At 41.8% G+C, this 13,598-nt stretch overlaps 1 protein-coding gene across 3 annotated transcripts in view; it reads left to right on the top strand.

Moving 5' to 3' along the window:
* Positions 1–13,598, top strand: part of PPEF1 (protein phosphatase with EF-hand domain 1) — a 107,709-nt gene that overhangs the window by 54,193 nt on the left and 39,918 nt on the right. For all 3 annotated transcript variants that reach the window (XM_081794116.1, XM_081794117.1, XM_081794118.1), the window contains one exon: positions 3,390–3,436. In XM_081794116.1, the coding sequence (XP_081650242.1) occupies positions 3,390–3,436 (47 nt within the window). The remainder of the gene's footprint in view (positions 1–3,389; positions 3,437–13,598) is intronic.

Genomic DNA, 13,598 nt, shown 5'->3' with positions numbered 1-13,598 from the left:
TTTAATACGGAAAACCACCCATGGGTGGAATAAGCCTTCCTTGCCTTCCGTCTAGCTCTCATTATCTTTGTTCCATATTACTTTTCCTAGGTGGGCCACTATGTGCCGCTTAGGCTGGGAGGCGAAAAGCCCCAGGCAGGGTGGAGGTGCGACTCTTCTCTGCCCTTGGCTGCTGTTTTAGATTTTTCCAACTGGTCTCTGCAGCTTTCAGAAGAGTGGGAATGTCCTAGAAATCTGTTCCTTGTTCTTCTAAATAACAAGGCTGGAGATTTTGTTATCATATAGGCCAGCCTGGCAGGATATTGCTTCAAGAAACAGTACACATTGAAATTCAACACAGTTGGTGCTCAGCAGGCTTGCAACTGTTTGAGAATGGGGTGCGTGGAAGGAACAGCAGTTCCCTTAACTTCTAATTAGGCCTTTAGGTTACAAAGCAGTGATTGTTATTTTCCAAATCAAAGTGTAGCCTGTGTTTCTTTTACCGTGTCAGGTAGAAGCGGATTTGACAATCGAGGGAAACCATTTCCATTTCTAGCATCTGACAGTGGTGAGAGCGACCTGACTCGGGCTTCTGAAGCATCTTTAATGACGCAGTTCGAACCTGATGAGGCCAACGCATCTCTGCCTAACAGATGATGCGTCTCAGCAGTGGGCGCCTTTTATTCAAAGCCTCACCGGCTCTGATTTTTCACAGAGATTAAGAATCTGAGGCCACGCAGCTCAGGAAGCCGGGCCGACCCATGAAGCTTGTGGGGCCAGGGCTGTATATGCTACCAGAGTGTATGGAATAAGCTTAACAGAACACGAGATCTGCTCCCACGTGTTTCCAGTATACCCCCAGTTGCCACTGCAAATTTATCTTTGGGTAAAAGGATCTAGAAGACGTAAATTAATTAGAGGGAAGGGAGTCCTGGAATCCCACAGTGTAAGAACTGAATGGTTCTTACTGAGACTAGTCTATCACTTGTTCTTATGGATGAAATTGAGGTGCAGAGAGGAAAGTGTATCGCCTTCCTTTGCATTTCTTTCTTTCTTTCTTTCTTTTTCTTTCTTCTTTCTTCTTTCTTTCTTCTTTCTTTCTTCTTTCTTTCTTTCTTCTTTCTTTCTTTCTTTCTTCCTTTCTTTCTTTCTTCTTCTCTTGTAAAGATTTTATTTTTAAGGAATCTTTACACCCAGCATGGGGCTCAAACTTACAACCCCGAGATCAAGAGTCCCATGCTACACGGACCAAGCCAGCCAGGCGCCCCTCCTTCCCTGAATTTCTATGTGGGGACTCTCCCCCACCACCCGCAAGCTCACTCAGCTAGTTAGTGGCAGAGTCAGAATAAAAAATCAGGTCCTCTGCATCCCAGGTTAGAGGCAGCCCCATATCTCCTATCACACATCTCTCTGATGGTTCATTTTCCATCAGGAGACAAAGACTAGGGAATGGATTGATTGGACAGTTTATTCACTTAAAGATCTCCACGTCTTGGGCATTTGTTTCCAGACGTTTTTCCATGTAGCACCACTGCTGGAGGGAGCACCTTAGCATAGGATTTATTATTTTCGGTCCTTAGAGCCCTATTGAACTTAGATAAATTTGGTCATCATTCAAAACTCAAAACTGGGGCTGTCTTTTCAAAAACTTCTGTTGAAGACGGTACTAGGAAAGGGAGAGAAAGTGTGATGAAATTTTACCATTATTTTAGTGTCCAGATGCATTTATTTACACGAACATCTCAACACGCTTCATTGTTCTCAATACACGTGCAATATAGAAGGTGTTTTAGTCTATAGTCATGCTATATAGATAACCAATTCTGCACTCATGTTTTTCTTTGCGGTGGAAGTTGCTCTCTGTGGCTGTCTTTCCGTGATACCTCATATTTTATTTATTGCTGTCCAACTAGAAGTTAAAAATATTTTTGTAGCCTCAATTCCTAATATGCTGAAACCAGTTCATTTTTTATCATGCCAGCTGTGATAATTCTGTCTGCTCAAATCTTTGAAGGGCAAGTCCCCGTAAAGAAAATTAGGAAAATAAAATGATTTTTAAAATATGTTTAATTGATAAGTAAAAAGTCCTTCCACTTTTATTTCCTTGGAATTGGAATAAGATCATATGAAAGCAATGAGATTTAAGTATGCAGTAGCATTCATATGCTCTCAATATTATAGTCATTTTATAAATAAGTGCTGGTGACACAGGATTTTAATTATTCTCATAATTGGAGTCTTCCATTGCATATATTTGGCTAATTTTGGTTGTAGGATTTTAAGCAACCTGAGGAAGGGTATTTCTATATTAGATTCTATTTGGTAATCAAGTTGGATGCAAAGAATAAAAATTTATGATCAGAGCTTATGAAAGACAGATCTTTTACCTAGAAGTAATTATCCAAATAGGGCTTTTGAATATTCACGTATTCACTCTTAATTTTTAATTAATATCTGCACATATTCATGTGGTGTCCTTTAGTTAGCTGAGTTTTATAAAGCCATGCTTTCATTTCTATTTCCTGTAACTGTCTCATCAAAAGGATGTCAACTCACAATTTTTTTTTTAATTTGAGAGAGAGAGAGAGAGAGAGAGCACAAGTGGGAGAGAGTGGCACAGGGAGAGAGAGAATCTTAGGCTCCATGCTCAGTACAGAGCCTGATGTGGGGCTCGATCTAATGACCCTGGGATCACGACCTGAGCCAAGATCAAGACTCGGACGCTCAACCAACTGAGCCCCCCAGGCGCCCCACAAGTCACAAGTTTTAAATTTTAGATGCTATTGCTCGAGCATATTCTTTAATACATGGCTTTAAAAAACTGTACATTTACCAATGAAATGTATTTATTGAGTGCCTATTATACACCAGATACTATGAGAGGCATTGGGGATTTAATGCTGACTGATATATACTATCGCTGCTCTCCTAGAGATTACAGTATGAACAATACAGAAGAATCGCGAAGAGCTTGAGTTTTGAGTAAAGTTGGGTTTGAATTCCAGCTCTGATCTTTGGTAGCTGGGTAATTTTGCACTGGGTAACTACTCTGAGCCTCCTTTATAACCTAGGAATGGTGAAAACAATACCCATCTCATAGAGTGGTTGTGAGGGTTGAACAGGATAATTCACGTAAACCCTTAATGCAGTGCTTGGCACAGAGTGAGCTAAGCGCCGCATAAATGGTAGGAGTGAACAGGTAATTGTAATATCAGATGCTGTCTCCCAGAGGAAAGGGGACAAAAAGAGAGCTATAAAAACAAATTGTTGCATTCATACCATCATGGGGAAAACCCCAGTGCCCTGAGAATGCTTGGAGTATATCAGCAGTATTTCTGTTTAAAAATTCTGCAACAAAATGGGCGTTTTCTTGTTTCCTACTGAAGAGTGATTTTTCATTTGCACTGCAGGTGATTTGCATGGGAAACTGGATGACCTTCTTTTGATCTTCTATAAGGTAAATAATTATTTGGCTAAATAGTTGCATTTTTGCTGGGGGAGGAGAGTCCCAGGGCAGATAACAGTGTTAGTTTTATTAGGGATATGGATAGATTCAGATGTATGTAACGGTTTGTTTTTTTTTTTTTTTTTTCATTGAAGAAGCCGAAATATTTGTAGAGGGATATCTTTTGGCTTTTTAACGCGTATTTCATACAAATGTCATTAAAAAAATTAACCTGGGTCTTTGTTCAATAGTACTATTATGTGTATATCCATTACGATTTGCACCTGATTGTGTTTGTGGTCTTTATGACATCAGAAATGTCTAGATGGCAGAGGATGCGGAGAGGAGCAATCCGTTTTGCGCACTGATTCACCATTGCTGAGCTCAGTTGCTTTTCCAGCGCTGTGACTACTGTTCATTTGTTGGGGTTGGGTTGTGGGGCCTACACAGAGGGCAGAGAGCAGCTTGGCTGGCATGGAATTTCTCTGCATCTCTTCGATAGGATTCATTTCTCTCTCTGAGCCAGCAATAACAAACCTGAATATTTGCTTCTGGGACAACTGCGTGAAGAAAAGTGATCTTGAGGTGACCTCCGCCGTCATCTCTTTATCTCTCTTTTTGTTTGTTCATTTATTTGGGGGGGGGGGGGCGGAGAGAGAGAATCCCAAGCAGAGTCCGCACCACCAGCACAGAGCCTGACATGGGGCTCGAACTCATGAACTGTGAGATCATGACCTGAGCTGAAATCAAAAGTCGGATGCCTGACTCACGGAGCCACCCAGGCGCTCCCCTTTATCTCTCTTTTTGATCAATGTGTCAGTCCCCACAACTAGTGTGTGGAATAACTGGGCACAGCATAGGTGTCTCAGATGGTTGAAAGAAAATATATTTTGATTATTATGAAGGCCAATCATTTCTACTCTTTGGATACTGTGAGAGCTTAAGTAAGCCACGTAGCCTCTGTGAAACTCAATTTTTTTTGGGGGGGGCTGTAATATCCTTGAGCTGCCACCCCACAAAAGTTGTCTTGTGGATAGAATAACAGATATTCAAAAGCATGTTTTAAAGTAATGAATTATGATAGAGATGCAAGGGTTTTTTTTTTTTTTTTTATTTCATTCATTTGGAGTGGAGGCTTAGAAGGGAATGGAGAGGGCCAAACCAGGAGTGGATGAATGGAGCTGCTCTTAGGAGAAGATTCAGCTGAGACTGCAGGAGGCCTAAGCAAGGATCTAGAGCCTGATAGCTGGAGGGTGGGAGCAGAGGAAGTAGGAAGCTGCCCAGGAGCTTAGGTTGGCGTCAGGAAGTCCACCCGAAGTTTTTCTGGTAGGGAGGTGAGGGTGCCGGTTAAAGAGCAATTCCCGAGATCAGTGACAGAACCCAAGCTGGGCAGGGAAGGAAGAGGAGTCAGGATGGGCCAGCCAACCGGGACAGATGGGTGGACTACAGGATTGGCATGCTTTCTGAGGGAGCAGACTGATGGGGGCAAGGGCCTTGGGAAGCAGGAAGGGTGGGAAGTTATATGAGGAATAGTCCTAGGGGATGAGCACGTTCAAGGTGGAGTCCCGAATGCGGCCGGCCGAAGTGCGAGAAAGAGAATATTGGAGATGAGGAGGTCGAGGATGTGGAAATGGAAAGCAGGTGGGTTAAATGAGCTGACCACAGGACTGTGAGGTGAGGAGTGGGCAAGGAAGGCCAGTCAGAGGTCACGGGCTAGAAAGGAGGAGAGGCTTTTACCTGAGGCTGGCAAAGTGTTGGTCTTGTAGCGCCTCTGAGGAGCACGTGAACCCTCCCCAGCTCCTGACCCTGAGGTATCCATCCTGTGGAGGAATGAGTCCTTTCCTTCCAGAGGGCTGCATGAGTCAGGAGTCCAGCGGCGTCCTTAAGGGAGGCCCAGATTTCCAGAGGGCGGTCTTCCCGAATGAGTTGAAGGCAGAGGAGAGTTTATCTACCATGAAACGGGGATTCTATGGGCCATATTGGAACTCTGCGGCAGCGGAGGGAGAGTGGACTCGTGAGAGGACCCCAAGGAGTTGCACAGTTTGGGGAATGAGGTCCGTTTAACTCCATACGCGGCACCATATTAAATGTTCGGAGGTTCAGTCCTGCTATTGCTGACAGTGACGGTCGAAGGAAGGAAGAGGGGGCGGGAGGATATGGGACACAACCACAAGAGAAAATCTAGCGATCGTGTTTTTAGAGGTTTGGGGAGATATATAAAAGGGAAAACAGTTGAGTAAAGTAAAAGAGAAAAAGGACTTCTGAGACAGTTAGAAAAGCAAATTTCTTGAGAGGTAGTTGAAGATGTTAAGGTGTGATCAGGGCACGGACTCTGGCGTAGACAGATGAGAAAGGAGAGAATTGCCACGGGTTTCTTTAATTCTCTCAGCAGAGCGGTATGGAACATAGGAAACTGGAAAGTGCTAACGTAAAGACTGAACAGGAGGAGGTGGGAGGCAAGAAGTACCATAAAAAGAACCGAAGGTGAAAATATAGCGTTCACATGAAAGCAAGAAGTATTTTGAGAGTTAACCAATGAGAGCGTTCCAGAAGTGCAGACTGAGAGCCCAGCAGTGAGAAGAGTAGGGCGGTCTAACTTGAGAGGGATTTGGGTAGAGGGAGGTGAGAGGGATGTTTGGAAAACAGAAGCCTGCAGGAGCCATGAATTTGAATCTCATTAAGCGTGAGCGAGAAGCAGCCACAATGCATCTTGAATGTGGGATAAACCATGCACACGAGGATCTGGAAATTGCCTGGTTTGAGAGGGAAAACTGAGGGAAGGGCCACTGAGGACAGCAAGGTTCCACTCTAAGAAGCTTGAAAAGGTGCCGTGGTTAACGGTGTCGAGAAGGGCCTGGCGGGCGTCCCGAGTTGCAGGCTTGGAGACGAAAGGGCAGCCGCACAGAGATGTCTGAGGAAGCTCCTTCACAGGGTGCTGTCACTCGCGAAAGTCAGCATTTTCCCTGTTTCTGTCTCATTTTTTGTCCGAAGTTTAAATGAGGACTGAGGGTAGGCTCGCAGGGGTGGAGTACAGTCTGCAACCAGGCACACAGACTACTACAGGGAAACGGTGTTTCTACCCGAATGCAGATGACGGTGCCGCCCGGCCTATCCGGAGGACGAGCTCCCGTGTCCTTGACTTACCTTTACTTAACACTCCTATGGTCCCGGCCCCACAATGAAGGAAAAAGGGTCTCTGAGCTGTTGAAGTCGCTGTCACAAAGCCAGTGAACTTTCCTGAGCGGATGGGCCCCGGGCCCTCACTCAAAGACCTATGAATATATATCACTCACATCCTGACACCTTCTTGGTCCAAGTTGGCCTGTGTGGCTTCCCACCCCACGGCCAATTAGGGAGGGGGAGGGGAAAGGCAGAAGTGAGAAACAAGGACAACAATGAAAAGCAGAGCTCTTAAATGGCACAGGAGATCTAGAACTGTTAGCACAAGGTCGGAGATATATGCAGGGAAGAGAGTTCCATCCTTTTCAGCAGGACCTGAGGGGATGCTTAGATCGACAAGCCTGCATAGTCAAGAAAGTGTCGAGGGGCTCCGGCGTGTGCTCTGTTAAGAAGTACAGAGAACAGGGGCGCCTGGGCGGCTCAGTCGGTTAAGCGTCCGACTTCAGCTCAGGTCCTGATCTCGCGGTCTGTGAGTTCGAGCCCCGCGTCAGGCTCTGTGCTGACAGCTCAGAGCCTGGAGCCTGTTTCAGATTCTGTGTCTCCCTCTCTCTGACCCTCCCCCATTCATGCTCTGTCTCTCTCTGTCTCAAAAGAAATAAATAAACATTAAAAAAAAAATAAAAAAAAAAAAAGAAGTAAAGAGAACAGACGGCACACTTTCCAAACCCTCAGTTAAAATGGTTAAAGTAATTTAAAAACGCATTTTAGTTTTTAAAGGAGAAAGCTTCAGTGATCTGGAAAATTCATCTCAGCAATGCTTACGGTATGAGTGAGTATCACTATGGGGTCTTAGGTATCGGAGGACGAAAGAACGTGAAAACAAAATAAAGGAAGATTAGTTGAGAAAAGCATAATGCGCCAGGAAAGAGATGAGGAGGCAAGAAAGAACATCTTACAAATAAGGCGAGAGAAGGGGAGGTGGGGGGTGGGTTTCCCTGGTGGCCTCAGATACAAGGGTGGCTGCGCAGGGATTACAGCTGGTGTTAACTCTGACCTGAGCAATCTCTCGATTGCTTCAGGCAATGGTAGAGTTTCGGTGATGGTGGCCGATGCTCACTGCAATATTCACAGCATCAACGATGTGGTTTTGATTCCTGGTTACATGTAATGCCCTGCGCGTGATGCTTTCCTCCGGTTCATTCATAGGAGCGCGCAGGACTGAGTCACCTCAGTGTAAGCCACGGGCTCGCTCTCTCTTCTATTTAGAAGCAGCTAGTGACCGTGCTTTAACTGATCCCTGTTTAATTTATGGTTTAATTAATTTATTAAAATTAGCAACTTATGGATTATTTGATTTATCCAAATGTATTTTGTTCAGATTTTGATTGAACTTGAATCGCAGAGGATAGTTTGGCAAAATACTCCCGTTGGAGATTTTTGGAGCTATAAATCACTACAGTTTATATTATGCTCCGATTCCCCTCAGTCAGCCCCAAAGAGAAACCGGGAAACCCCCAGGCTTTGAATGAAGGCAAAATTGTTATTCATCTTTCAGTTGACGTCTTGCTAGGCAATTTCTTCCTTGTCGGCTCTTTCATGTGGTTTAGGGTGAGTAGGCTGCAGGCCAGGGCTGGCCCAAGGCCAACCAAAGGCATACCATACAGTGTGGGATCCCTGAGGTGCCTTGCTATGTCACTCTTTTCATCCAAGTGGTTGGTTTGGTTCAAGACTTGTATCGTTATAACCAATCCTACACGAAAGCGAGCCTATCCGCTAATTTATTCATTTAATAAACTCTTGTCTGATCCTTGCAGTGTTCAAGGCACTGTATAAAAACTGAGAAGACACAAAGACAAATATGCAGTCTATTCCTTTCACGTGTATTTATTAAACACCGGGTATGAATGAAGTACTCTGCTAAGGGTTGGCAGTGTAGTCTGATTACGGTGCAGTTTTTAGCCCCAGAGACCTTACAGTTTAGTGGTGAAGGTCAACTAATGAAAAGACAGGACAGTTCAGGGTGGGATGTATTAGTGACTGGGATTTAGGCACTTACTAAATTACTGAAGTTCCTTGAACGGACTGTCTTGAATGTCACCTCCTCCGATGGGATTCATACAGTGATTGCTTTCGATTATTGGTTTTGAGATTTGGGTTTCTTTCATATTCGGTTGTCCTTAAAAATTTTGCCATGGAGCACCTTAAGACTAAGCTAGACATTTTCAGCTGCAATCCTATCCGGGTTTGAAAAGAATTCTTTCCTCTGGATACCACATTGTAACAGACCTTTGCTAAAAGGGCATCTCAACATTATATGGCTTCAAATATCACCAAGTGAAGCAATTTACATAGCATTAGTTAGGTTTATTTTTAGATTTTATTTTCTGAAAAGGTTAATTTTAATCAGCCACTTTTGCTTAATTAGAGTGACCGATTTGAAATACTTCATTCAGAGCCTTAATTAGCCTTGCTAAAATTACAAGACTTTTCCTCACTGAATGGAAAGCTCGGAATTTTAGATCAAGTATTGGCAAATTAGTTTGCTAAATTGATGCTATGAGTGGAGACCTCCTGAAGCTGAAAAAGAGACGTTCATGGACAGAGAGAAGCGAATTAACTCTTAACCCTGTGGATGTCACACTGATGCTGTCCATGCCACCTTGTTTTCCTTTTCGTTCTCTCTTCCCTACCATTCTCCACTCCCCGTGCCCATGATTTTCCACTCGAGAAGGTCATTAAATATTTTCTTTTTTCTCTCTCACTGATACGCTTCATACTACACAGTAGTCAATTCCTTTTCTTTTGAGATGAAGGCAGTGTGTTGCAATCAGAAGAACAGATCTCTAAAACAGGGTTGGCAAAAGAAATAACAATTAAAATAATGTGGAGTTGAGGTCCAGAGGTTATTGTTTGAGCAAAAAAAAAAAAAAAAAAGGCATAACTTCTAGATGTTGATTATAAAATGCTTCAGGAGGAAATGGGTGAGAATATAGGGAAACATCTTGTCTTTGTCTCCATTCCAGTTAATTACCTGTGGTCTGCTAGTGTTTCCCCTCCGGGTCATCTGAATGCTGTTCAGGGTTTGTAGTTGCCCTGGGTTTTCTGTATTTGTCGACTTCGTTTCCATGCCATAGACGATTTGTTGTATATTAGCTACAGAATAAGCCAGAGAGTTTGGTTTACTGGAACTGAGTGAAGGATGGGTTACAGCAGCAGTTTTTGCTTCTTTGAAGGAAAACCGGACAAATCTCAGTAGTCGGAAGCCCAGACGTCCTAGAGAGTTTACGTACAGGGACACTTAGCTCCTCATCTTCGCATCGGTTTTCTAATTTCCTTGCTGTTCTAAGACAAAAATGTATTTGAACTCATATGTATAAAGTAATATGACTAATACTGAAGGACTAATACTGTCCAGTAGGACAGATCTTATACCTTCAAATAAACCTTGCCATTTTTGAAGTGTCTGTTCTGAGGGGCTTAACATGTACAGGAGTTCAGTATACATTGAAGATGCCTTTTAGAGTCACTTTCAGAGACTCTGACATATTCTATTGAAGGAACTTCATTATCACAAATCTTAGCCTTTTGACAACATGTGTAATTTTTTGAGAAGGTTAAAACTCACTGGGTGTCAACGGTGCTGTATAAGGTGGATGACCTAGGTGACCATTACTATTTGGGGCTTAAAATTAGGTTTGGCTAAAGGAATTCATTATTCTTTGCTCATAGTAGAGGTGAAATACCTACAAAGTTTGGCCTAACTGGAGATGAGAAGTTTCTAATGCAAGAAAGTTTGTCATCCTAGTGGAAAACATGTTTATTATCCAGATACAATCAATGTGATTTTAGGGGCACCTGGGTGGCTCAGTCAGGTGAGCATCTGACTCTTGATTTCAGCTCAGGTCATGATCCCAGGGTCGTGGGATCGAGCCCTGCGTCGGGCTCTGCACTGAGCGTGGAACTTAAGATTCTCTCTCTCCCACTCTCTCTGCCCCTCCCCCACTCATGCATGTGCATGTGCACATGTGCTTGTGGTCTCTCTAAACAAAACTAAAAAATTAAAAATATAAATAAATATAATTTTAGACCACTAAATGCTTTTCTCATATTTTGGTATTAAGGTTATGCTGGTTTCATGAAGTGAATTGAAAAGATTTTCATCTCTTTATGTGGTTTGGAATAATTAAAGGCCCTGGTTCTCAAACTTGACATTGTAGTCACCGAAGGGAATTGGAAAAAAAAGTACTGAACGTGAGTCCTACTCTCAGACTCTGATAGACACTTGGGGACTTAAAAAAAATCTTTTTTTAAAAGTCTTATTTATTTAAGTAATCTCTGATCTCTATACCCAACATGGTGCTCCAACCCACAACCCAAGATCAAGAGTCCCACACTCCTCTGACTGAGCCAGCTGGGCGCCCCCACCCGGGGACTTTTAAAAATCCCTCAAGTGAATTCAGTGTGCACTCAAGGATGGGAATGAATCATCGGTCTAAATAACATTAAAACCATTTGCTCTTGAAAATGGAGATAGAGCTGGGGCGCCTGGGGTGCTCAGTCAGTTAGGTGTCCCACTTTGGCTCAGGTCATGATCTCCCAGTCCATGGGTTCGAGCCCCGCGTCGGGCTCTGTGCTGACAGCTCAGAGCCTGGAGCCTGCTTCGGATTCTGTGTCTCCCTCTCTCTCTGCCCCCCCCCCCCCACTCCTGCTCTGTCCTTCAAAAATAAACATTAAAAAGAAAAAAGAACAGAAAATGGAGATACAGCTCTGCTAGAAAGCCACAAGGAGATGCACTGTTCAAGTTTTTTACTTCTTTTGAATCATTTCTGACAGTTCCTTATTTTCAGAGAAATCTTCCATTTCTCTAGACTGTAAAAGTACATCATAGATGTCGGCATCATATTGTTTACATATATGTACTTCTTTTATCTACTTCTCTGTCTTTATGTCTTTTTTCTACTCTTTCATCTTTCATATTTTGTAATTCTCTCTTTTTTCACTCATCCTCTGTCAGGCTCATGATGAGTATCAATATTATTGGTCTTTCAAAGAATCATCCTTTGGCTTTATGTATTTTTTTCTTTTTTGTTTGTTTTCTATTTCATTAATTTTAGCTTTTATCTTTATTTGATTGATTTTATTGTTCCTTTTCTAATTTCCTGAGATGAATAGTCTTTCATGTGCATCGTCTTTAATAATGAAGGCATTTAAGGTTACACATCTTTTCTAATGTTAGTTTTAATTGAGTCTTCGATTGAACTTGTAAGTTTGCTTTTGATTTTCTCTTTAATCTAATGCTTATTAACACTACACTTTTTAATTTCCAAGCGTCTTAATTAAAGGAGCTAGAATTCTTGGAATCATATTTTTATTATTTATTTCAAATTTTATTGGATTATGACATGAGAATATATCCTATGACATGTTTATTATTTTGAACTTATTCAGGATTTCTTTGAAATCATGTACATGATTAATTGTCATAAAGTGTCCTTAGACATATGAAGAATTAATTATACTCTCTATTTGTAGGATGTAAAGTTCTTCATATATCCATTTATTAAATTAAGTTCATTGATCAAATATTCAATTTTTAAAAATGTTTATTGAGAGAGAGAAAGTGCGCCTGTGAGTGGGGGGAGGGGCAAGGAGAAGGGGGACAGAGGATCCAAAGCAGGCTCCGAGCTGACAGCAGGGAGCCCCATGTGGGGCTTGAACTCACGAACCATGAGATCATGACGTGAGCCGAAGTCTGATGCTTAACCAACTGAGCCACCCAGGTGCCCCTAAATATTCAATTTCCCCACATAATTCAGTTTCTACTGTATCTGTCTAAATGTGTATGTTATGTATTGCTGTGTAGCAAGCTACCCCAATACTTAGTTCATTAAAACTATAAACATTTAGTATTGCACAGTTTCTGTGGGTCAGAAATTTGAGTGCAGCTTAGCTGAATGGTTCTGGCTTAGGGTCTCTCATGCGGTGGCAAGCTATTGGTTAGAGCTGAAGTCATCTGAAAGGTTGACTGGGGCTCAAGGACCCATTTCCAAGATTGCTAACTCACATGGCTACAGGCACAGCCTTTCAGCTCCTCACTGGCTATGGGCAAAAGAGCCACATGTGCCTTTCCACAGGGTATCTGAGTGTTCTCATGGCATAGCATCTGACTTTTCCTAGAGTGTGTGATGCAAAAGAGACAGCAGGAAGGAAGCTGTAGTGTCTTTTATGGCCTAGTCTCCAAAGCTGCACACCATCAATCCTGCTTCTTTTCTTTTTTTCAATTCATAGAAGCAAATCACTAAATCCAACCCACATTCAAGAAGAGGGAAGTTAGGTTTCATCTTTTAAAGGGCGTGTCAAGACTTTGTAGACATTATTTTAAACCAATAATTCAATCTGAATAATTTACTGTGTTTGTATTTTTAAACAGTTTCTTCTTGCATCTATAATAGTTAAATATATGAAGGAAAAATGTGTTCTTTTGTTTATTGAATACAAGTTCATGAATTGTACCTTCTTTATAAGTGCCTTCTATTATATATTGTTGCTTTGTGACCGTGTTTATTAGCACTGTTAATCTTAAATTTCACTTTGTCTAGTATCAATATTTACATTTTTGTTTTCTATTTGTTGTATTTACCTTGTTTTCAAGCTTCCTTTATCTATTTTTGATGTGTTTTTCTCTCAAACTGTATATATCAGAGTTTTGTATTTTAATATAGTCTGGTAATCTTGATATTTTAATGGAAGAATTTAACCCATTCACATTTAGTATAACAGCAGATGTTTTTGAAAAATTTTCTTCTTTGTTTACTATTTACTTCACTTTGCTTCATCCTCTCCCTTTTCTTTTTGCTGTTCTGGTAAAGTTTTCTTTATTATTGTTTTCTTTGACATTTTTACTGTGCTTTTCATTCGTTAGTAGTTATTTTCCCATTCTTGACATTTCTGATAAATAATGTATGTGTATATATTTCTCAAATAGCTATAACTTTCTTCTTTCACCATTATACTCCCTCTCCTCCAGCAAGATAAATGTATTTATTGTCACACT

This window comes from Panthera onca, chromosome X (genome assembly GCF_046562875.1).
Source record: "Panthera onca isolate mPanOnc1 chromosome X, mPanOnc1 haplotype 2, whole genome shotgun sequence".
Lineage (NCBI taxonomy): Eukaryota > Metazoa > Chordata > Mammalia > Carnivora > Felidae > Panthera > Panthera onca.
The sequence above is the reverse complement of the archived record's forward strand: the minus strand, read 5'-3'. Positions and strand labels throughout refer to the sequence as shown.